This window comes from Carassius auratus, linkage group LG28B (assembly GCF_003368295.1).
Source record: "Carassius auratus strain Wakin linkage group LG28B, ASM336829v1, whole genome shotgun sequence".
Classification (NCBI taxonomy): domain Eukaryota; kingdom Metazoa; phylum Chordata; class Actinopteri; order Cypriniformes; family Cyprinidae; genus Carassius; species Carassius auratus.
Genome location: NC_039293.1, coordinates 798,674 through 822,881, shown reverse-complemented (window position 1 = coordinate 822,881; position 24,208 = coordinate 798,674). Strand labels below are relative to the sequence as shown.

Sequence of the window (24,208 nt, the reverse complement as noted above, 5' to 3'; positions counted from 1 at the left end):
CCAAATTACTCAAAATAAAATTATTTTAAATACATATTTACATAGGCTAAATTATATTAATTAATAAATTAATAAATGCAGAAATAAATAATTTTGTTTTATTATTCATTCATTCATTTCCTCCGCATTTTATTTATATCTCAAATATATTTCATTTATTTATAAAGTTATGGTTGTCGGGGCCCCAGAATCCTGAAAATTAAATGTGGAATGACTGAATGAACGGACGAATATTTATTTATTTATATATTTATGTGTTTATTTAGATATGCATTTAACGATTTATATAGGCTATATAATATATATATATATATATATATATATATATATATATATATATATATATATATATATATATTTCAACATTTATTTAATTATTAATTTTTTTATTAACTTGGCCCTCCATAACCATATTAGGCTTATTATGAATTAATAAATGAATGATCCAGTAAATATAGCCTATACAAATAAAATTTTCCTTGTACTCAAGATGTCATTGTTTGTAGCAATAAATAAATAAATAAATAAATGTACTTTCTGCAGTTAATAAAAAAGAAAATAATTTATAGTAAGCTAAGGTAGTTTTATTTTTATTTAAATGTTTATCTTGCTTGGGGAAAAAAATGTAACCTAAATTATCTCTATTTCGCTTGTGATATCAATTTACCGTAAATGCTTTTTACTACTTTAACAGTAAATGGGAGAGTTTTTGCTGCGTTTTAAAAATTCCGTTGCTGCCCATTACTGAGTAAAAAAATAAATAAATCCTGTAATATTCTGGTAATTAGTTTTCTAGGGTAATGATTGTCCCATTCCGCAGTTGCTGTGGGCGGGGCTTGCACTCGCGCCGCCGCCTGACCTCGCGCGCGCGCCACTCGCCATTCAAACACACCGCTCGCTGTCTCTCTCTCTCTCTGTGTGTGTGTGTATGCTGATGGACATCGTGTAAATGTCGCTAACTTCACTCTTCGTGTATTCACAGACACACAGTGAAGTGTAACTGGACGCGGCTTGTTCGTGCCGTTGATATCTACACTCTATGAGTCAGCCGTTTGACTTTGAAGGACTGAAGCTCACTCACTCCAGTGGACTTTGACAACCACCGTCTGGGTGAGTTTGCAGAAATAACGTTAACTGACCTCAGGAAGAAATAACACTAAACGATTAGCGATTATACTGACTTATTATTTTGCTATTCGGTGTGATTTGTCTCACGCCTTTTTGAATAAAAGTGAAAATGCACACAACGTTTCAAGTAACGTTATATGCAATATTGAATTAACGTTATACCTAATTTGAAAGGCAACTCGATACGAAACCTAACTTAGTATTATATATTATATATTCCAGCTTGCTTCAGAAAGTATTTTGTTGTCTAGCAGAAGTGAGATTGAATTGTAAATTATAATTTGTCGTTAGGCGTTAACTCCACCCTGTGTACAGTCCATTCATCCTTCAAGCATGTTTGATTATGGGATGTGTTTCAGCGCCTGCTGCAGTACTCTGAGAGACCGCGAGATGGCGCTCGTGCACACTGTATTTGGCGAGGGGGACTGAAATACAGCCATGCAATAATCACAGAATGATCATGCTATTCACTGTGTTGCTGCAGTTTACTTTGACCTTGAAAGTTTACATTAAAGTTTCACTTTAATGCAATATATAGGCTACAATTCAAGCATTGCTTAGGAGTTTTTCTTTTCTTTTTTGTTTAAGAAATAAGTGGGTTACAGTTGTGTATCTGCTGTTTATTCAAAATGATTGCAGAGCATTTGTGTTTCTTGGCACAATTTGGCCACATTTGTTGAGTAAGGTCTTTTTGCATCTGCTTGTGCCTTGTGCAATGTTTGGCATCTGAATTTGTCTTGAGGGATCAGTATAAAGTATAGCAGTATGTCTCTTTCTATTTCAGTAGGTCTATGATGGTTTGGTTTTGTGACTTGCAAAGAGAAGTGAAATGTTTTTGGACCGTAGTGTGATTGACTGATTGTTTAATGGCTGTTGTTTTCTTTATCGGAAATGAAGTCAATTAGCCTAATAGCTGCTTTTAAACTTTGGCGAAGTGTTGTCGTCTATGGACTATAGTGAGTCAGTGGCCAATAAAGATGTCTGTGATGGAAAAATATATATATTAATATATTATATCAATTATATGTTATTAAAAAAGCTTAAAACTTGAAACTCATGGGAAATAAGTAAATCATTAAACAAGAGTTTGAACGTTTTTTCCTGAATTACATATTTTTTTATGTGTTTTATAAATTAACAGTTCAAAATGATTGGCCGTAATTTTTATTGGTTTGTCCGACAAAATAGTGCAGTTTTGCGAGAGACTATAACTAAAATCAGATTCAGGTTGTGTGTTTATTATTATTATTATTATTATTATTATTATTATATTTGGTTTTCAACTGTAAATATTGACCAACAGCTAGCTTTCCATTTATTTACCGTGTATTTTAACTACAAATGCCCGTATTTCCATCGCTGCACGCTTAAGTGAGTCTGTTGACAGCTTTCCTGACGGACGATTTTGAATCTTTTTATATCTAAGACTGTGTGACGTAGCGCGGGAAGGCGTGGCTCGCGTCTTTTCCACCAATAGATTCAAAGTATGCCGTGTGATTGACAGTTCATCCTGGAAAATAGAAGGAACGACTTTACTTTATCCGTCTGGCTTTACTCTGTTGTGGAAGCCATTTTGGGATTTTCCTGATAGTATTCGTGAGTCAAGCTCGAAACTTGTGTCTATTCCCACGAAGCTCGCGGCTCTCGACATTGGTGTTTGGACAAACACGGTTGTTTCTGTTTTTATTTGTACGTTATATGTCCGTCGAGATGCGGCGCTCATTCTGCGCCTCCTTGAACTGGATGGTCATTTCTGAACTGGACTGACTTCAAAACAACAAGAGACTGTAGAAACTGATGGTCAAACTGGCAAGTGCTGGAATATTTTGTTGTTATTTTTGCTGCTTTCATGCAGGACACAGTGTATTCACACAGATACAGTGATATTTTCAGTGTATTTTATACAGTCTTTGGCGGACAGTCAGTGAAGCTCCTTTCTTTTCCAACTCTTGACAGAAAACATGGCCCTGGATTAACTTAGCTGTCGTGCACGCAATCAGGATTTCATTTATGTAAGATATATTATACAAATATTAAGACGTAAACACGATTGAAGTGCGCTGAAATCCCTGTACGCATTCAGATAAAACAATTGTAGCGTTGCATTCAAAGGCTGTGTGTCAAAACCATAGTGAGCTGTCTACATAGTCAGCATGGTAGACTCATTCTAAACAATGAAATCGAGTCAGTTGTGGGGCTTGAAACGAAAGCTAAGTGTTATACAAACACGGGTCGATTTGAAGGTCCAGAACGCGTCTGTGGATCACACAAGTGCTGACTTGTTATGCAGCTCACTAGTTTTTGAAGCGCAACCCAAACGTAGCAGAAGCGCAGATATGAGACGTCAAATCTGGAGAGTTGTGCGTCTGTCTTGTTTAGAAATGCAAATGCACCTTTCCCACAAGAGATAAAGATGCAAAAGGCCATGAAGGTGTGAATATATCAAGATGAAATCATAAATCCTGACTTAATGCATAAAGAAAGGAGCTCATGCTGTTCACCATCGACTTGTTTTCATCCGTTATTAGTGGCAGGTTATGTCTGAAACATAGCTGTGCTTGTCTGGGCTTGTGAAATGTGCGTTTTAGACAAGAAAAAGAGGTGGAAAAGATTTTCTCTGGATGTTCAGCCTGTCTCTTGGACACTGGAGAGTGGTCTTCTGGATCTCCTCTGGTTTTGAGAATGTCAAGACAAACAGTTAGAGGACAGGTAAACAAAATGAACATGATTTTTGACTTATTATTAGCTGAATATTGTGTTAATTGATACCATTCAAATGTTTATTTTTTTCAGCATTTTTAAAAAGTTCAGGACAGTTTTAACTCTTCATCTCAACTTCATAATGAGTTTAGTTCTTATAATAGTGCTTATAGATAATGTGTCAAATTTAGAGTTGAAAGTTAAACTCTTTTAGTTTTTGTTTTGGTTAGTTTACGGTCTTCTAGTCTATAGATGACTAAACAAAGGCATTGAATTGGGTTAATGATGGCACAACAAAACAAACCGTGCAAAGTAAGACATTTCTAAACTGTGATCGAGTAAAATCAGGAAATTTAGACTGCACTTTACAATAAGGGTAGATTAAATTCATTAATGCATAGGATATCATAAACTAGCAACAGCAATTTTTACAGCATTTGTTAAATCTTTGATATTACGGTTAATGTTTATTTATAAATATACTATAGACAATTCACATTATAATTAATTTTTTTCTGAAAAGTTTTTTTTTCAGTTTAGTTCATTATACCTAATTAATACATTTTTGTAAACTCTTACCCAAAATATCTATTGTGGATAAAAGTGTAGATGATGCTCAGATACAAATAATATTTAATTGCCGGGGATTGCACTTTGTAAATTCACTTTTTATAAAATTAAATGTTTGCATTTAGCAGACGCTTTTATCCATAGCCGCTTACAGTGCATTCAGGCTTTTTTGCCTATCATGTGTTCCCGGGGAATCGAACCCCCAACCTTGCACTTAATAGTGCAATGCTCTACCAATTGAGCTACAGGAACACTATAATATTTATAAATATGTCAGAAGTCTTCTTTTGGTAATCATACCTGTGTAATAAATACACGTTAAATTGTCTGCGCTCTCGCTGTCCTGTTAGTGCAAGTCACACTGGACAGCAGTTGATTTGTGAAGGTGTAGGTGTGGTCTGTCACTTCCTGTTTGGTCAACAATATCAGATAAAGTGTTTCCACATTAAAGAGCACAACTGACTATGAAAGAGTTGCTGTCTGTAGTTACCACAAGCTTTGTGTTCAGTCACCTGTGTGCGACTAAACAATTAAACTAAAGTTGTTCCTATGTTGCTGATCAGGATTCCTCCCAGAGGCAGGCTGAACCACAGACCGCCAGTGTGTGTGTGTGTGCGCGTGCATGATTTTATGCATTGAAGTCACACCCATCATCAGTTGCCGTAGTTTGAGAAGTCTGCTCTTCACATCTGGTTTGATTTTCACAGCGTGCTCAGCAAATGACCATGGATTTTTCCCGTCTGCACACGTATACTCCTCCACAGTGTACTCCGGATAACACGGGATATACCTATTCACTCAGGTGAGAATGACGAAGCGATTGCTGGGTGGAACTACGGTGCTCTTCTCAAATTCTTTCTTTCTTTTTATCCGACGTTCAGCAAATAATCAGCAATTTCTGTTTAAGGATTTCCATGTCAGGTCAAACCTGTTTGTTGCTGCAGTTTTGTGAGTCTGCGGTTTTAGACAAAGAACTTCTGTTGTTCGACCTGTTAGATGTTCAAATCTGCGTCTTGGGCCAATTTTGAATCCTCGTTCAGTAGTTGTGTTCAGTAGAGTATTATTAGTGTGCGAGGTGAAGGGTTGGATGACCGCATGCAGGTGTGCTGCTTCTGCCTTCAGTTGACCTCAGTTACTGGCTGAGGGGTATTTCCAATGAAACTTTCTCTGTGGCTGATCCCTTGTGGTTTAGTTTGACACATTTGTCTCTGACCTACATCTTGTCTCCCAGTTTGACTTTTTTCTAAAGTGTCTCCCTCATCAAAACTATTTGGGACTAATTGAATAACCAAAAATTCAATACGGATGTTAAATCAAATAAGGAAACATGTTAAATCAGCTGACGTCTCTGTCCTCACACCCATAGCAAACATGTTTAAACTCTTTCTGTTAGACGAGGTTTTCTTGCATGGTAAAGCAAAGGTCTGAGGTCTATCAGGGATCTTTACATAGATGGTAAATTTGCATCTTTTAGTTATTTGCAGTCTGCATTTAATCTCCCAGGCTCTGATTTTTTTTTTTTTTTTTTTTGGTAATTTCGAGTGAGATATGATCAAATGGTCATGCAATGTTTTATTAAAAAAACTAAATCTAATACATTTGAGCAATGTTTTTTGGCTCTTTTGGATTCAACTTTTTCCTCATTCAAACCTATACGAGTGACACGTCTTGTGTATGCTATAGTCTTTGGTTTTACTCAGGAATGCCCCACACCGTGCCCTCTTGCTGTTATATTTACTAGGACAGCTTGAGTCTCATTGGCTGTCACACAGGTTTGGTTCAGCAGTAGCTGTGCGCTGGAGTGTGTCCGTGTGGGTTGCATGACTGGGCTTCAGGCAGAAACCGTTGTAAAAAGAAGTGGGATCGAGTGACAAACGGTTGAGCCATCTGTCGCTGGCATTCAGAGGAATGTGATGAATTAGAGTTACTCAACGCGTGTCAGACAGGGAAGACATGAGTACAAAGAGTCATTGTGTAATTGTGTAAGAGAGAAAGGAGCGCAGCGACAATAGAGCAAAACATGCATGTTGAGCTTTAGTGAAAACATTTTTCTTCTGGATCCCTGTTAAGATGAATTACTTAAGATTGGTGCATTGCTGCAGTCAAAAAGGGGATTTCAAGGCGTCAGTAGGGGTGTAACGATTCACTCAACTTACGATTCACGATTTTATTTTTTACAAAATGATGAAAAGAAAAAATGCTAAATCTAAAAGACAGTAAGTTCCCCTCAGAGATACATTCATTTAAACTCCTACCCCTAAATGATTTGTTTTGCATCTCAACCGATTTGAATTGTCACATAGATTTTCAGTCGCAGTTAATCGTTACATCTCTAGGCCTCAGTAACAGCAGGCCAGAAGTATAATTATAAATTATATATTACCATGAAACAACTATTATCGTGCCATACCTTCTAATATCTAGTCATATATTTTTCACAACCCATATATTTTTGTGTGTGTGTATCTGTGTATTTGTTGTCCTTGCTACAATGCAATTTGCTATTTTTTTCCTGCCATATTTGTGACCGACAGTGGAGCTCATCGAATCATGGCAAAACATTGAGACCCTTTGTTAGTTTTTCCCCCTCATATTTCAGATTTTTGTTCCTTAAATAAGAATATTTCTCATGTGTCGTCTCACTTACTTGTTTACTCCATTTAATTTGAACCATTTATTATGTTGTAACTAGTACAATTACTGTTGAAATGTCAAGTAAATATGCCCATGTTCCCTCTCATGTGACAGACAGTCAGTGCAGTTAATGTTTGACGGTGCAGTGCAGTGAAGTTGTTTGCAGTGTATCAAGAGCAAATTACGTGTGTGACGTGTTGTGTGAAACTGGGACATAAGCACAAGACATAAGAATCTTCTTTATATAGCTTCTTCTGGTTTGGACACAATCAAATTTAGTGTATGATGTTAGGCAAGATCGTAGAAGATGTGCATGTTGGGAAGTATCCTGCATGAAGGGAATACTTGTACCAGAATGGTTTGAGTCTCTTTCACTGCAGTGTCACACTCAACAGCTGCTGGAGTATTTGACAGCTGTATGATACTTTGTGTGTGTGTGTGTGTGTGTGTGCATGTTGAATGCACTGAAGTTACTTAATAGTTTTTTGTTCTGCTTTAGCTGAGCTGTAATAAAGGAAGTGATAACACAGAATTTGAATAACCACAGGGCCTTTTCCCTCTGATAATAGCTTTCTCGGTTTCTGGGAGATGAAAGAGCCAAGCGCAAAATTTTGTATATTGAGCCTTTCTTAGTGTGTGTAAAAGTTTTTGTGTTCTAATTTAAATAAATGTAATCAAACTAGTAAAAAAATAAATACAGATATGAAGAAATATCCAACAAGTCACATGTAAAAAAAAAAAAAAAAAAACGATATCTTAGTACTTTTATTAAACTATGACTTTTAATTTAAAGTCATAGTTTAATAAAAGTACTAAGATATCGTTTTTTTTTTTTATGACAGGCAATATTATCTAAGCTACACTTTTTACATAAATAAATACATTTATTTATGTAAAAAGTGTAGCTTAGATAATATTGCCTGTCATATTGCTTATATAATTATGGGCTTTTTATATTACTATTAAAAAACAAATCCGAGCTATCCTATGTAGGGATTAACTGTGAGTGTAACAGAATAATCAGTATTGCACAGTGAAGTGAAGGAAGAAGGATAAAGTATTGAGATAGTAAGTGAGACAGCATGTGATTGGTCAAGAGGGTCACCTGATGCAGTAATGATGCTGAAGTGGATCAAGAAGGCGCTGCTTGTTGACCGTTAACCCCACTCAGGTCCTGTAGTATCTCTCTGAACTCTGAGCTCAGACACTCGTGAGCCGTGAGCTTCTTAATCTCACTGAGAGCTCCGTGTGTTCTCACTAATCCCATTTCCTCCTGTCAGTCGTCACTTCTCTCATTGTGTGAGTGGAAGATGGATTCTGGGGAGGTCTGCACTAAAAAGTGTGCTGATCTTGAAACTAGCATACTAATACAGTGTCGTAACCTGGCATGCTGCAATAAAACATCATGCAGTGAATCTCTGTCATGTTAAGGGACGTTCACACTGATGTGCAATGGCTATGTCAAATCATTCATCAAAAAGCATTTGTTCTGAAGACTTACACTTGAAATTTTGTAGACCAATATGTAATAAAACGTGTCTCACGTGACTCCGGGGGGTGAATGAAGGCCTCCTGTAGCGAATCCGTGTGTTTTTGTAAGAAAAATATCCATATTTCACCAGCTGCAAAATTGGCAAAGAAGTGATCTTTCAGGAGTTGATGTAGTATGTATGTGGTTCAGAGCATTAACACTGAAGATAAAGGGACTTCTAGTAATTCAGTGTAGTTTTGAATTTGAGAGGATGTGTTTCATTCAATCTTATCTGATGTGGCACGTGTCCAGTGGGTATTTCTCACAGGAAGACACGGCCTTTAAGGGACTGTTATTTTAAGATGTTTGTGCTGTGTTTCTCATTTCCGTTGCTAGGTTTATTCCATGCTTTTGTGTTCTGGTTGCTGTGGTGTTCACGCATGACTTGTGCCAAGCTCAGTTGTTTATAATAATCTTCTGATCTGATTTGTTAATCAGTCGTTGACTAATGCTCATTGAGTAATACGAGGATTTTTATTTGGCCTTTTTTGAGATTTATTTGGCCATGTCAACTGGATTTTTTATAGTTCTTTGTCATGTAATGCTTTCAAAGGTCTATGATTTTTTTCATCTTTTGTTTTCTTAAGTTCTTTTTTATCAGCATTATCGCCCATTTTTAGGACTGAGGCTGTTAACGGCAAAATGATAGAAAACATAAAAGTGTTCTAAATAGTGTTGTCACGGTACCAAAATTTCTGTATTCGGTACCGATACCAGTGAAAATCCACGGTTCTCTGTACCAATTTCAGTACCAAAGCAAAACACAAAAATTTGCTAATAAAAAAACCCCTGCTTCCTGACCCGCATTTTTAAAAAGCAGTAAATGTTCATCTTAGTGCCATTGGGCCATATATGTAGGAACTAGGCAAAAAAACAAACAACAACAACAAAAAAAGCTTTTTTCTTTTGTCTTGCACACTGAACCTTTGATTGAGCTCTTAATTTTGAACTCTCAAAGTGCACCAGATTTATTAATTTAACTTTTAAAATGTACAAAATTTTCTTACACTAGAGGGATCAAGGACCATCCATCAAACAAAATCCTATGGGAAACACCAGTAATGATTTTCCAAAATAAAAATTAAGCCATTCTTTTTATTTTTTGGCAAACAAATTGTTGCACAAGAGATTTGCTGTTAAAATGAAAACCTAGATATTATCCCTATATGTGTAGGCTATATTTACCTTCAGAAAGCTTTGATTTGGCATTTATTTCTGTTTGTTTTGTCCTCATTCTTCATCAGTAAAGAATCTGTTGATGTAACCATTTTCTTGATTATTTAATGAAGCAAAAGGCATATTGTGATAAAGCCAATATCATATGGTTAATATGATACACATGTATATTTTCACTCTCTTCTTGTTTTTCTGATACAGACATTATAATGAATGTAAATGATATGCATTAAACCGTTCAGGGAGTATGAACTTCCTGTTAGGGTTCAGTGATGTTTAGATCTAGTAGCTGGGAGGCCATTACAGATATTAAACTTCATCCTGATGTTTCTAAAAGCACTCTTCAGTTTGTTTAGCAGTGTGTTTGAGAGTGTAATCCTGGAGCTGGGATTCCCAAACGTTCTTTCAGCTGAACTCCTTAACTTCTTGTAATATTTACTTGAAAGATTTGACGACACATTAACATGTCTTGATTTTCTGCTGTTGGGTAATGCTAAGTTCACAGCAAAGCATCTTACATTAAATACCTCATTCAATCATGTAGAGCTTTTTATCTTTCTTCATCTCCTCTAGCCAAAGTAAAGAGGAATTTTGTTTAAACCAAGGCTGCCTTCTTGAATCGAGTCCGATTTATTGAGGCAGACAGGTTTGTGGGAAGTGTCTTTGACAGAGGACTGTATCTCTGTAGAGTTGCTGTAGGCCTCTTGTGACCTCTCTTACTGCTGCGCACAGTTTTTTGGAGGCAGATGCAACGCTCACCTTTGTCACCTGTAATCATAGCCTCAGAGATCTTTAAAAAGTTATAGAATTTTAAAATGTAAAAATTAGCAAATGTGCTTAATTGGAAAGGATTCACACTGAGCTCTTTTTTTCTTCTTCTTTTTTCCACACTGCAGCTCAAGTTACTTGACCGCTGCCCTTGAGTTTGAGAAGGAGCATCAGATCAATCCTGTGTTCGACTCTCCCAGAATGTCTCGCCGTAGTTTGAGGCTACAGACCAGCGGTGGTTTTTATGGGGACAACAGCCTCACCGAGCGCACAGGCGTTTACAGTGTCGGCTCCTACAAGCAGACCAGCTCCAGCAGCAGCTCCAGGTCAGATCTTCTTCTCCCCATCAGTGGAAGATAACAAAGTGTGCAACATTACCTCTTATCAAGAAACCCACACAGCCTCATGCCAGAACCTCTACGCGAGATGAGCGCCATGCTTTTGTCATCATCATTGGAAAATGTTACATTTTAAAACTGTTAAGCCCATGTGTCTTGTTACTGTGAACATCTTTGCTTCAAGGGAAGGAGGGTATCTTAAATTTATAGAAATATGCAAATAGTGACAGTCAGCATCTCGGCTTGCACTGGTAAAAGAGGTCGAGCTGTAATGACTGACATGTTGGTGCTTGAGTAAAGTGAATGAAGAAAAATGAATGACATGGTGAAAATAGCATCTTTCCATCCTTAAAAAAAATTCCCTGAAAAGATATATTTGTGCGATCAGCCCGGAAGCGCATATTTTACATGACTTACAGCAAGTTTGTACAACTTGCGTGTCGGTGCTTAATCATGGGCCATTAAACTGACACCGTGTAAGCATGTAAGCATAGTACTATTACTATTTTTGCAAGTAGTATTTTGTCTCTTTTAAAAAGCATTTTAAATACTTTTGAACAAATCCGCATATTACCGATAGACACTGAAGATTAGAGTAATGATGCTGAAAATTCAGCTACACTTCAGGAATCAATTACATATTAAATCCTTACAGGGTCTGAAATAGAAAACCAAGTATTTTTGTTGTGTTTTTGTTTTTTTTACACTGTATGTTTGATCAAATAACTGGAGCCTTGGCGAGCACGAGAGGCCTCTTTCAAAAACATAAAAAAAAAAAAAACCTTACCGATCTCAACATTTTCAGAAGTACTGTATATATAAATGAACTTAATTCCTTCTATTACCAAAAATGTACTCTGTGATCATGTGATCTAAAATGACACATCCTTATGATTCATTATAAAAACCTAGCATCATTTATATAAGATCTTAACTGGGATTTCAAAATCTCTTTTCTCTAGCGCTTGCAAAAGCTATTAGAGGAAAATATTCTATAAATACTCTTGCATGCACCAAATGGGGAAAACTTGCACAATTTTAAATAAATTGCAATTGTGTATCTGCAACATATGACTGAATAAGTGAATAAAGGTTGTACTAGCATTGCATAATCACTTTCAAATGTGATTGTCCTGCTGTATATTTCCCCACAGGACTGTGCGGAGCAGGAGGCAGCAGCAGAGCTCATCCGTGTACGAGTCTGAGAGCGTGACTCAGACTCCTCAGAAAGACCAGACCCTGTCAGACCTGAGTTTCAGCAGTACAGCCAGTGATGCATCTCTGATCTCCAGCCTGCTGGATCAGTCCACACTCAGACAGAGCTCCACGACACACACATACTCTGGTCTGTAGCCTCTCACAAAAAGGTTATCATCAACCGTTTGTAAATAACATCAGGTAAACCGTTGACTTTTTATTAATCTATTTGTTTGGTTTTCTCTTAATGATGTGTTCAGCACAGAGAAGAAGAACTGCTCACAGCTCTCTGTTGGAGAATGGAGACATCAGTAAAACAGAGACGCACTCTAATCTGGCTAACGGCTATATTTGTAAAGACTGCTCGTTCCATGGCGACGGGAAGGAGGACGAAACTTCATATTCCTTACCGTACTCGACATCTGTGTCTTCAGCGTATCAGACAGCTGGAGATGCCGCTATAACCAGTTCTCTGAACAGTGTTGACAAGACAGGTGAGGACACGAAGATGTCAAGTCGCAAACATCGCCTCTCCGTATTTCAAAACACTTCATTGAAGTAGTTTACCCCAAAAAAGAAAAATTGGAAGAATTGGTTTGCTTTTTCATCATAGTAGATATGAAGATTTTTAGCATTACATTACATCACTTGCTCACCAAAGGATCCTCTGCAGTGAATGGGTGCCGTCAGAATGAGAGTCCAAACCTCTGTTAAAAACATCACCATAATCCACACCACTCCAATCCATCAATAACACGTTTGTAAGGAGCAGATCCATCATTAAGACTTTTGTTCACTTAAAACCCTTGCTTCCTGCTGAAATATGATTCCTCGATCCCATGATATTGCTTTCTCCTGTGAAAAAGTTATCTTTCTGAATCTGAAGATAAATATGCACACATCCAACGCTGTTTACAAGCCAAAACCGCTCTAAGCAAATATGTGGGTGGATTTTGATATGAGACGACAACAGTAGATCGACTTTTTCACTGGAGGAGGTATTGTTATGGATTATGGACTTTTTTTTTTGGCCAGAAGCGACACTTTAAAGTTAAAATGATGGATTTGTTTCTTACAAGCATCGATTTTTCACTTTTTAACTGATGGACTGGAGTGGTGTGGATTATGGTGATGTTTTTAACAGCTGTTTGGACTCTCATTCTGATGGCACCCATTCACTGCAGAGGATCCAAACCTGAAAACTCATCTACATTTTGGATGGCCTGAGGTTTAATACATTTTCAGCAACCTTCATATTGTTGTGTTTTTGTTTCAATAATTTGTTTAACATACTTATTTTTTATTCGCAATGAATATTTGAAGTAGAGAAAGGCATTTTAAATGAAGAAGGAAATAATCTCTCATTTTCAAGTTTGTAAATATGTCCACTTTATGTATCTGTGTGTGTGTGTGTGCAAATTCATGCCCACTCATGCACGAATTAGAGATGAGCAAGTGTTTATTTGCTCTGTGTGTGTTTCAGCTCATGACCGCTACTGTGGCAGTGTGAATGTACGAGATCTGGTGACCACAGACAGCCATCTCAATCTCAACGGCTCACTCTGTAAGTACACACAGGATACTAAACCTTCCTTCAGATGCGAAAGCAACCACAGCTACTACAGCTAATGAACTGTTATATCATATGACACTGACGTTTGTGTGGCTAAACATATTTTAGCAGAAAATCAGCATCAACAGAAGTCTAGACTGCATTTTGTCACTTCCACAAAGGTGGTCTTGTTAGCTGTTCTTCAAGTCTGTCAGGGGAAGCAACCAGTATTTGGTCTCATTGGGTTATAATCCATCATTCTCGGAGGTTGAGAAAGAGTTAAGTGAACCACATGCTGATTCGAGTGGATTTCCATGTTGATGAGCGCTAAGCTCCAGATTGTTTTTGTATGTCTAGCTTAAGTGAAGAACCTAAGCCTGATGATTAGCAGAGCATGTGATTGACCCATTCTAAATGACAACTGAGTTTAAGGATGACAAATGATGAAATTAAACAGATCCACACATGGGAATTCAAGAGTCTGGGACACTGGATGTAACAACAAGTCTGAAGCTGACACTTGAGCTATTTGTGATGTTTTTATGTTGCCTTCCTGTCTGTATATTATATTATTATATTATATTATTATTATATTTTTATTTTACATGAAGTATGTTACATTTTAAGCAGTTTTCAGTCATTTTCAATGTATTATTTTGTATATTCAGCTTAAAATTTTTGTGGAATTTCTTTTCCAAGATTCTTTTCTTAGAACATCGAAAAGAACAGCATTTATTTGAAATTCAAATAATCTTTGTAAATATTCTAAATGTCTTAACTGTCACTTTAAATCAATTTAATGCATCCTTGCTGAAAGAAAGCATTCATGTATTTTAAAGTATATGTTTTACTGACCCCAAACTTTGTTTTGAATGTATTACTTTAGGAATGTATGTTCTAGGCTTCATTCATCTGCTGTGTATTGTTTCCATGAATACACTGTGGTAAAACTGTGAATGTGTCACATGACTGTGATGTTGTCATGTTGTTGGTTTTCAGGTGATGACTGTAAAGGAAAACAGCACATGGAAATCCACACGGAGCACAAACGCTATTCCTATTCCTCCCAGCATGTATACGCAGCCTTGTGGGCGCTTGTTTCTTACACAGGTTATACACCACCTTCAGATCTATACACACCTTCCCAGTAGATGTCGACTTCCGTGTCTCGTTCCAGTAGAGCTACCTGGATTTATGTTTTTCATCTTCATTTCATTTGTTAGCCGAAAGATTCTGTAAGTCACTGATGAGAGAGAGATGGTGTTGTCTGATTGTGTTCTGTTTTGATGGTGCACACCCAGGTTACGGGCTTCTGCGGGTTTGCCGAGGTTTGGGCTCGGCCGGTGCGTTTGTGACCCGGAAGCTGAAGTCCCTTCTGTGGCTGGCAGTGTGTTCTCCAGGTTGATATAAATTCAGACTCCAGCAAGCTTGTCTGTGTCTCTTGCTCTCTCCTTTCCCTCATATCAGTGTGGCTAATTAGACTTTTGCATCTATTTGACTTGTTCGCACAGTGAACCTACAACACTTGTCTGAAGACTCAAATCATTTTAACCAGCACTTCCTTTCTTAGCTTCTCGGCTGTGGTGGTTCCAGTCCATCCGTCTCTGTTTCTGAATCTTTGACTAATAATATTCTTCTTTAAAGCAATTAAACCTGTCAGTGTGTCACTTGGAGCAACTTTCACTCCATATAACGTCCTCCTCTGCTCTGGACAGGGAAAGCAGCGACTGGCGCCTTCTGGTGGCTGGGAACAGGATGGTATCAGCTGGTCGCACTCATGTCTCTGATCAATGTCTTTCTTCTCACCAGGTAAACAGTTTGAGTTTGATCCTTAATAGAAATCTTGGCTTTGTTTTCTTGCAGAATAATTATGTGATATGCTGTTTTTTTGGGTCGGAATGCAATCATTATCCCTCGTGTGCGTATGATAAATGTAGTTTTTGAGTGTTTTCTCTCTGTCTGTCAGGTGTCTGCCCAAACTACTGAAGCTTATTCTGTTTCTGCTCCCCTTGCTGCTGCTGTTCGGTGAGATTGTAATAAGACTGATTTGTAACACTGCTATTAATGCTAAAGGAATTTATTTAATTTAAGCATCTGTTAGATGCTGTATAAATATATATTAAAAAAAAAACACTTGTACAGTGTTTTACATGAGCATGAGGTGGTCTTTAGTAAAAAAAAAAAAAAAAAATCTTACCAACTTGAATCTTTTGAATGGTAATTTAACTTTGCACCGAAACAGGAGCTAGGTGCTTCACTAGAGTCATACTAGTATATGCAACGTTTGCAAGTTAATGTTATACTTCTGTAACAGTGTAAAATTAGCATATTTTAAGTGTGTATTGACATTGCCTGCAGGCTTGCGTGTTAGGCTTCCATTGAAAGTGAGTAACACGTTAACAAACACATTTTTCATTTATATTTATATCATGCGGTAAGCTGGTCATCAAAAGTATGTCACAAAGAGCAGTGTTATACATATGAAGAGTTTATTTGCAAAAACAGATCACTCTGTTTTTTTAAGTTTTCCCAAATAGTGATTTTTACGATGATGATATGTTTTTATTGTGTCAGTTAGCTATATTATTTAGTTATTTTTTAACCTAATCAAAATAACCCAGATTAATTGGATTAATTTTTTTTTTTTTTTTAATTGTTAAAACTGCTTTTTCAATACTCCTTTTAGAGTCTTAATATAGAGAGACTAGTTTTATTAAAAACAGATATTGTTGTTGCAGTTCATTCTTGTGACACTAGTGGCACAGAAACCTTTGTTATGATCCAAACATTCCTTCAGGAAACCAATGGCACTCATAAACAGCCATTATTGTGCAATCCAGCAGTTATAACCCAGATGGTGTTGCTTAGTCTCTTATTCACTTATTCAGGATTGCACAAACACACACATTCTCTCTCTAGCTCGCTCGCTCGCTCCCTCTCCCTCTCCAAATACATGATTTGAATTTGACTTCATATCACTGAAGTCCTTTCTAAATATCTTTTTTTTTTTGGTACCAGAAAGTCCATAAACATCTAAAAGCAGCTTCTGATCAAAGACTGAGATTTCTCTCTGTTTGCAGGTTTATGGTACCTCGGTCCGCCCATCGCTCTGTCCTTCCTTCCAGCTGTAAACCTCACCGAGTGGAAAACAGCAGTCACTTCTTTCCCATCGCTCCCTTCTCTCCCATCTCTTCCCTCTTTACCTGCATTACCTTCTTTCACACAAGAACCACTGGCTGACGAACAGCACATCTCAGCCCCGGTGATCTCACAGGTAACAAACCGAGGCCAGTCTGTAGAGGATGATGTCTTGTGTCAAATCTGATATTCACACATCAATACATGAATCTGAATTCTCTCAGGCTGTGTCAGAGTCCATTACCAGCGAGCGTTTGGCTCGGCTGGAGCTGCGTGTGGCGGAGCTGTGGGAAAGCATCAGACAGGGGGAGCTGAAGGCTAAACAGCAGCGAGAGGAGGCCGTTGGTTTGGTGCAGGCCCTTGAGCATCAGATGAACACACAGACAGACAGAGAGAGCCTCAGCCTGTGGGTTTCTCAGCTCCTGGAGCCCAAGTTCACCGCGCTCAAGGGAGAGATGGAGAGAGTAGCACTTAACAGGGCAGAGGTCAGAATGAGTGCGCAGCTTATGACTTAACTATTAGCTTTCATATTCTCTATTAGTTTGTTTTGATCTTTCCAAAGTGATCGCCAAAAGGTTAACATTCTATGGGACTGTCCTGCGTTTAATGATATTATTCAGCAGTTTCTTCTAAAATTGCATTATTAGATGTTTTACTTAAAAAATACATTTAAATACAAACTGAAATAGGTTAAATCGTTATTATAATTTTGTTTCTTCTTTTTTTTTCTTCATGAATATATATTTACATATTTTGCCATGACTGTTGCCTTTGAAGCTGATATGGCTTTTTAAATAAAATAAATATGGAAGCACATCATCATGTTTAATGTTGTTATTATACATCAATTTTATTCATAAATTTTATTATTTATTATTTTTTTAATCTTTGGGAAATTTGTCACTTTCTATGAATGCATACTTTATGTATTTATTATAATGCTGTTGTTTATGAAGCTTAATTGTATTTTTGCCATGAATATAAGGATATAAAGTAAGCAAAAAATTGCAAATTCAAAATAAAATGGAAGCGTTTTTAAAATTCCTGCTTTTAATGTTACTAAGCAATGATTTTATCCGGAAATTTCATGAATGTTTTGAAAATATATTTCCCTGAGAAAATGTCTTGTGTCTTGCTTCTATGTCACCTGTTTAAGTACAGTATTTTGTCTGGTTGTTATCATACTGTTTTTTTTTTGTTTGTTTTTTTTACTCTCACAATGTCTTCCAGACTGAGGAACAGTATGTGCAGCATCAGACGAGTCTCGAAGCTCGACTAGCCGAGCTGGAGCTCATGCTGAAGAGCCTGAACTCTAGAACTGAGGTATAAACACCCCCCACACTTATTTATTTAGTTATTCTACCCCTCCATCTAATTCTGTCTCAATCACAGGAGCTCCATCTCACACAGCAGACTCCGGTGCAGGCTCCCGTCAGGTAGACATGCTAATACATCACATGTTTTGGGCTCCTCCTGTCTGAGTATTGATGTTCCTCCTGTGTTTCCCGCTGCAGTGTTGGAGTCTCTCAGGAGAAGCATGATGCTTTGCTCACTGAGGTTCAGAGGCTGGAAGCAGAGCTGGGCCGCATCAGAGGAGACCTGCAAGGAGTGATGGGATGTAAAGGGAAGTGTGACCGACTCGACACCATACATGAGACCGTATGTAATCTTTATGTACAGCACAGAATACATTCATCCTGCTTTTTTGTGTGTGTATATATATGAGTCATATCTCTTCTCCAGGTGTCCGCGCAGGTGAAGGAACAGTTGTACGCTCTGTTGTACGGTCGAGACAGAGCTGAAGCAGAGATCCCCGAGCCGCTGATGCCCTGGCTGGCTTCTCAGTACACACGCTCATCTGACCTCACCGCCACCCTCGTGACCCTGGAGCGCAGCATTCTGGGAAATCTGTCCCTGCAGCTGCAGGAGAGCAGACAGCAGCAGTTCTCGGCTGAAACGGTTACTCAGACGGTGGCCCACACCGCCGGGGCTGCTGGGATGTCAGAGAGGGTACTACAACTGTTGTTTTGTTATACACTGGTGTTCAAAAGTTTGGGGTCAGTAAGATTAGTTTTTTATTTGAAACAAATTAATACATGTATTCGGCAAGGATACATTAAAATTAATCAAAAGTGATAATGAAGACATTTATAATCTAACAAAAGATGAACTTTCTGTTCATAAAAGACACAGTAGTATCGCAGTAAAAATGTATCTCCGTTTTAAAAAATTTTTTTTTTTGCCTTAATATTAATAAACGTTCTTGAGCAGCAAATCAACATATCTGAATGATTTCTAAAGGATCATGTGACACTGAAGACTGGAGTAATGATGCTGAAAACTCATCTTTGACCACAGGAATAAATTATCTTAATATATATTCAAATGGAAAATAGATATTTTTACAATTTTAATAGTATTTCACAGTATCTACAGTTTTACTGTATTTTTGAACAAATAAATGCTGCCTTAAAACTTAGTTTACTGACCCCAAACTTAAAAGGGAAGTGTATACGTCTTGCTCTTTTCAAATGGACTCATTAATATCAATATCATGAAATAACAAGCAGTCTGTCTGGTAGAATATTAATGAAATCTTATGTAACTGTGATGAAGTTCTGTGAAGAATCCAGTGAAAATGGATTTGATGATTTTTTTTCTTTTGTTAACATACCAGTGTACTTTAAATCTCTCTTCTAATAATGGCTGTGTTTCTCAGCAAGTCCAGCTGATGGTCCAGCGTGCGCTGAAGCTGTACTCTGAGGATCGCACCGGACAGGTGGACTACGCTCTGGAGTCTGGAGGTAAGCCCGGCTACAAAACACACAACCCCTTAAACATCACCAACCCTTTAAAGAGGCTTGTACATGAGGTGTGTGTGTGTGTGTGTGCAGGTGGCAGTATCCTCAGCACACGCTGCTCTGAGACCTACGAGACTAAAACAGCACTGATGAGTCTGTTTGGAATCCCGCTCTGGTACTTCTCCCAGTCGCCACGAGTCGTCATCCAGGTAAAACCTGTGAACAATAACCTGAAGCAGCATCAGACGCATCAGTTAATGACACACCGATAGATAGAGCTGGATCGAGTCTTGATATTGAAAGCATGTATTTTGTTAGAAGAGGTGTATTTCTGTCTGCCTCACAGCCGGACATGTACCCAGGAAACTGCTGGGCGTATAAAGGCTCCCAAGGTTATCTGGTGATCAGGCTCTCTTTAAGCGTGATCCCTACCTCCTTCTGTCTGGAGCATATTCCCAAAAGCCTCTCTACTTCTGGAAACATCAGCAGCGCGCCACGCCGATTCTCCGTCTATGTATGAACGCACACTTGTGTCTCGTGTACTTGCATATATTCATGGCTATTTATGCTTAACCCAGTGAGTTATTGTGTTAGGAAGTGGTGTATAATCCCACTGCTGTCTGTCTCCACAGGGATTGGATGATGAATACCAGGAGGAAGGGAAACTGCTGGGTGACTACACCTATCAAGAAGATGGAGATTCACTCCAGATCTTTCCAGTTATGGTAAAATATGTCCAGGCAGAATATGTGAGATGAGGAAAACTGCATAATCCACTCATTAAAATAGAGTTTACTGAATAACATGGAGTGTAACATGATTTGGGCCAATTCTAATGAATATGAAATTATGAAAGAAATACTATATATAGCTATTTTACAGTAGAATGTACTTCTCGTATTAAAAACAAAGCAATAATAATACTACAGATTATTAATATACAGATATGTTGGAATAAATTGTCTTCTGTCCTCTTTATTTCACACCACTCGTTTAATTTGGTTTGAGTTAATATGCTGTTACATGAAACAGAGCTACAGTGGCGTTCTGGGCATGTTTCACTTTGCTTTCTTTTTTCCAGGAGAAGAACGGCAAGGCCTTTCAGATCATTGAGATGCGAGTGCTGTCGAACTGGGGTCATCCTGAATACACCTGCCTGTATCGCTTCAGAGTTCACGGCACACCTCACACTCTGTGATCAGGCCCACGCTACAGTACTATATAACCCTTTATGTACATATAGGAAACGCTCGGATGAAACTGGCTTGCTAGACACATTTCTAAGACTCTAATACAAATGATGACTGAAACAAGGAGCACAGCGGGAAAGAGCAGTGTGTTTAAGCTAAGGATTTCCACTCATTTCCTTCCCAAGTCCCTGTTCTTGCACTGATTCTTGCCCTTGCGGCTGGGCCCTGTGTCACGCTCTCACCCGCAGAGGTATCTGTGCCTTCAGACAGAATGTGCTTCTCTCATTCTGTGTACATCGTTTTTCCTTTGTTTTCTGAGTGTACAGAGAGGAGAGAAGTCACTGACGCTTTGAGGTGTTCATCTCACCAAACCTGATGAGAATATGTCTGGGTCATGTTTTACCCCAAATCATTTACTAAATTAATCCTAATTTAGAGCTACTGAGATTTTTTGCATTTTTTTCCTTAAAAAAAAAAAAAAAAAAAAAAAAAAAAAAAAGATAAAGGCTCATTAAGATGAGCTTTCTCATTACTGTAATGCAAAAAATATGTATTATTTAAAGTTTAATTTTTTTAACATTATGATTGCATTTGTTCTACTTATTTTTAAAATTCTATTCATTTTAATGGTTTTTTTTATTTACTTTTAAAAGATATTGTAATACAAAAATGTTGCTATATTATTGAGAGTGGGGAAAAGTAATACTTGTAAATATATAATAATAATAATTATTTTATTATTATTTAGATTTATTTTTTTTATAGGGTGGAATATGACCCAGGCAAGTTTTCACCCAACAGGCACTTCATTTCAGGTTTTATATATATATATATATATATATATATATATATATATATATATACAAACAAATAAACTCATACCAGCCATAAATTGCAGGAGACACTGGTTTGACCTCGGATGCTTTCTCCTGAGAAAGGAATGGATGTTTATGGACTGTATGTGAGCTTGTGGACTAATATGTGTACATTTGAACAAAACTGGACATAAAACACTCACTTGTTTGTTTCTCTCGTCGGGAGTCATATCACAGTCACGATTCGCTGCAGGAATGTAACTTATTGTAATTAGACCTTTTTAATCAACTTCAATCACTGTTTACTTTACATAAAGGGGTGCGCCCTGTCATCATCTTTACCCTTTTTTGTGTTTTTAAGCATTTTAGTTAAAGGAACACTCCACTATTTTTGAAAATAGGCTCATTTTTCAACTCCACCAGAGTTAAACAGTTGAGTTTTACTGTTTTTGAATCCATTCAGCCGATCTCCAGTACACAATTTAAATAAACTCTTTGGTCATTATGAGTGAGATGCTAACGTTCTAGTCAGATTCAATGATCTCTGCTAAGCTAAGCTAAAAGTGCTACTGCCAGACCCAGAGATCAGCTGAATGGATTCAAAAACTGTTAAACTCAACTGTTTAACTCTGTTTAACTTAAAAATTTAGCCTATTTTCAAAAAAAGTGGAGTGTTCCTTTAAATTAGACAGTGCACTGTTATGTCTTTATAAAGGAAATGTAAGTTGCACAAAGTCCTGTGTGATTCGTTGGATGTTTGAAAAGTCAGGGGTTGCACTGTGTTGACCTGAGAGAGTCTGTTTGTAAACTACTGTTGAGTTGTTCATGACTATTTATTTTCTGGAAATTTAGCCAAGAGATAGGACTTTGTGCAGTGTGTTTTTGTAAAGATGCTTTTCAATGCATATTGGTCCGTTTATATTTAGTTAGTTTTTTGTTGTTGTTATAAAATGGCTACAGCACTATGAATTGTACCAGTAAAGAATTTTAATTTTGATGGTATTTGTATTATTTATTTATGCTTTGAAAGCTGAGTGGTTCAAATAATTCAGCTAAAAAAAATGTTTTAAAAAAATATTCTTTTTTTTCATGTAGGAATGAATGTCATAGTACTGTAGAAGCACACGGGCTGAGTATTATGAATTTATGAATGATTCATTTTCAGTTGTAGATCATTTTTTGCTTGACGTAAGCTATTTTTACTGCAGTTTCTCTATGGCCCCAGTGATATTGCAGTATTACTGAACTTCAGATCACTCCAAATCTGCCAAAATCATGTGACCAAGACATCTTCCTGTGTGCCAGCAGTCAAACATGCAATTGTGATTCCAAGAGAGGTTATAACTTCTTAAAAATCTGTTTACTAAAAATGCATACTGTATGTATTTGTAAAGTTTGATCATATAACAAAAATAATAATTATGACATCTTATACCCTTAAATAATTAGGGAAACCTACAGAAAAGTCTAGGATAGACACTTTTTTATATATAAATCTTCAATGCACTGGAGAAATGTGCTATTTAGGAAAATGTAAAAAAATCTAAACCATAAACACACACTAGATATTTATAATAAGATTAATAAATGTAAATACTGGTCTCTTTTCTACAGATATCTCTATGTAACATCAATAGTGACTGCAGTGAAAGGCAGCAGTAGTGTCGGTCACGTGACTCGCTCCTCTCCGCCGCTAGAGAGCAGCACGAGCCGTCTGCTACTGTCCCAGTGTGCGTGGTTGTCCCGTATGTGGGTTATGACCTGAAATGTTCTCAAATTCACATTATTTATTGATATTTTATGCAACGTTGTGCATGAGATTGTGCTATAAGGGCCAAATACTTTCTCTGTTCTGGTCATGAATCTTTCTAACCTCGTTCATTCACGTGCTGAAGTCAACTTTGTCAAACAATGTTGCTTGTAGTCCACATGCATTCACTGGACTGTTATTGTTTTGCAGTATGCCAATTATAGGTTTAACCCCCTCTAAAGTATTTATTTATTTATTTATTATATTTAAGTATTTATAAGGTTAACTTTATTTTAATGTGTCCTTGTTACCATGTTATTATACGTTTAAGTATTGTAATTAAATGCATGTATTAAATTGTTAGGATTAGGGGGTTGCCTTAGGTTTACTTGCATGTAATTATGCATCATTTTATTATAATAAGTAGTCTATAAGTAGCCTACCATCTGAAAAAAACAACAACAATCTGTTTTCCACAACAAACATACATTGCAATCATTAGAAATGTTCAACTTTTAACCATTAGAAAAATGTTGTGTGTAGTGTGTTTTGGGACATATTCCATTAGGATTAATAGGTTTATTCAATTACCAGTAGAGCCCGGTCCATTACAGTTTGCATTAAAACCAAAACCATTTTTTGTTTGTTTTGTGTCTATCTTTTTTCTCATCATCATCTTCTTTTTTCAGGTCATCTTAAAAAAGAGTTACCTAAATATATTTTTACATATTTATTCTTAATATTTAGCATTTAATCACCGCCAAATAAACAACGAACATAAATTAGTTCGCGTGAAGTTGTATCCATAACAAAATACCGCCTTCGCGCTGCTGAAATCATGTAGTAGTTTTCGATTTATTATTTTATTTTCATGTATCTCAAGGTTTTTTTTTTTTGAAGGCTTCATGTCTTGCACGTTA

General features: G+C 37.1%; 1 protein-coding gene across 4 annotated transcripts; it reads left to right on the top strand.

The window, feature by feature from the left end:
* Positions 1–883: 883 nt before the first annotated feature.
* Positions 884–22,535, top strand: LOC113067636 (SUN domain-containing protein 1-like). 4 transcript variants are annotated; one of them, XM_026240003.1, is made up of 22 exons: positions 2,640–2,937; positions 3,717–3,837; positions 5,106–5,200; positions 10,636–10,833; positions 12,000–12,190; positions 12,303–12,536; positions 13,526–13,606; positions 14,594–14,704; positions 14,896–14,994; positions 15,310–15,403; positions 15,561–15,619; positions 16,675–16,868; positions 16,957–17,217; positions 17,963–18,055; positions 18,125–18,168; positions 18,247–18,391; positions 18,476–18,742; positions 19,452–19,536; positions 19,627–19,742; positions 19,880–20,047; positions 20,166–20,258; positions 20,615–22,535. In XM_026240003.1, the coding sequence occupies exons 2-22, from the start codon at positions 3,811–3,813 to the stop codon at positions 20,729–20,731; spliced, it is 2,772 nt and encodes a 923-aa protein (XP_026095788.1). In that variant the 5' UTR covers positions 2,640–2,937; positions 3,717–3,810; the 3' UTR covers positions 20,732–22,535. The 4 variants fall into 4 exon arrangements, with proteins under 4 accessions (XP_026095791.1, XP_026095788.1, XP_026095789.1 ...); XM_026240004.1 differs by lacking the exon at positions 3,717–3,837; XM_026240006.1 differs by lacking the exons at positions 2,640–2,937; positions 3,717–3,837; positions 5,106–5,200 and adding an exon at positions 884–1,110.
* The last annotated feature ends 1,673 nt before the right edge of the window (positions 22,536–24,208 follow it).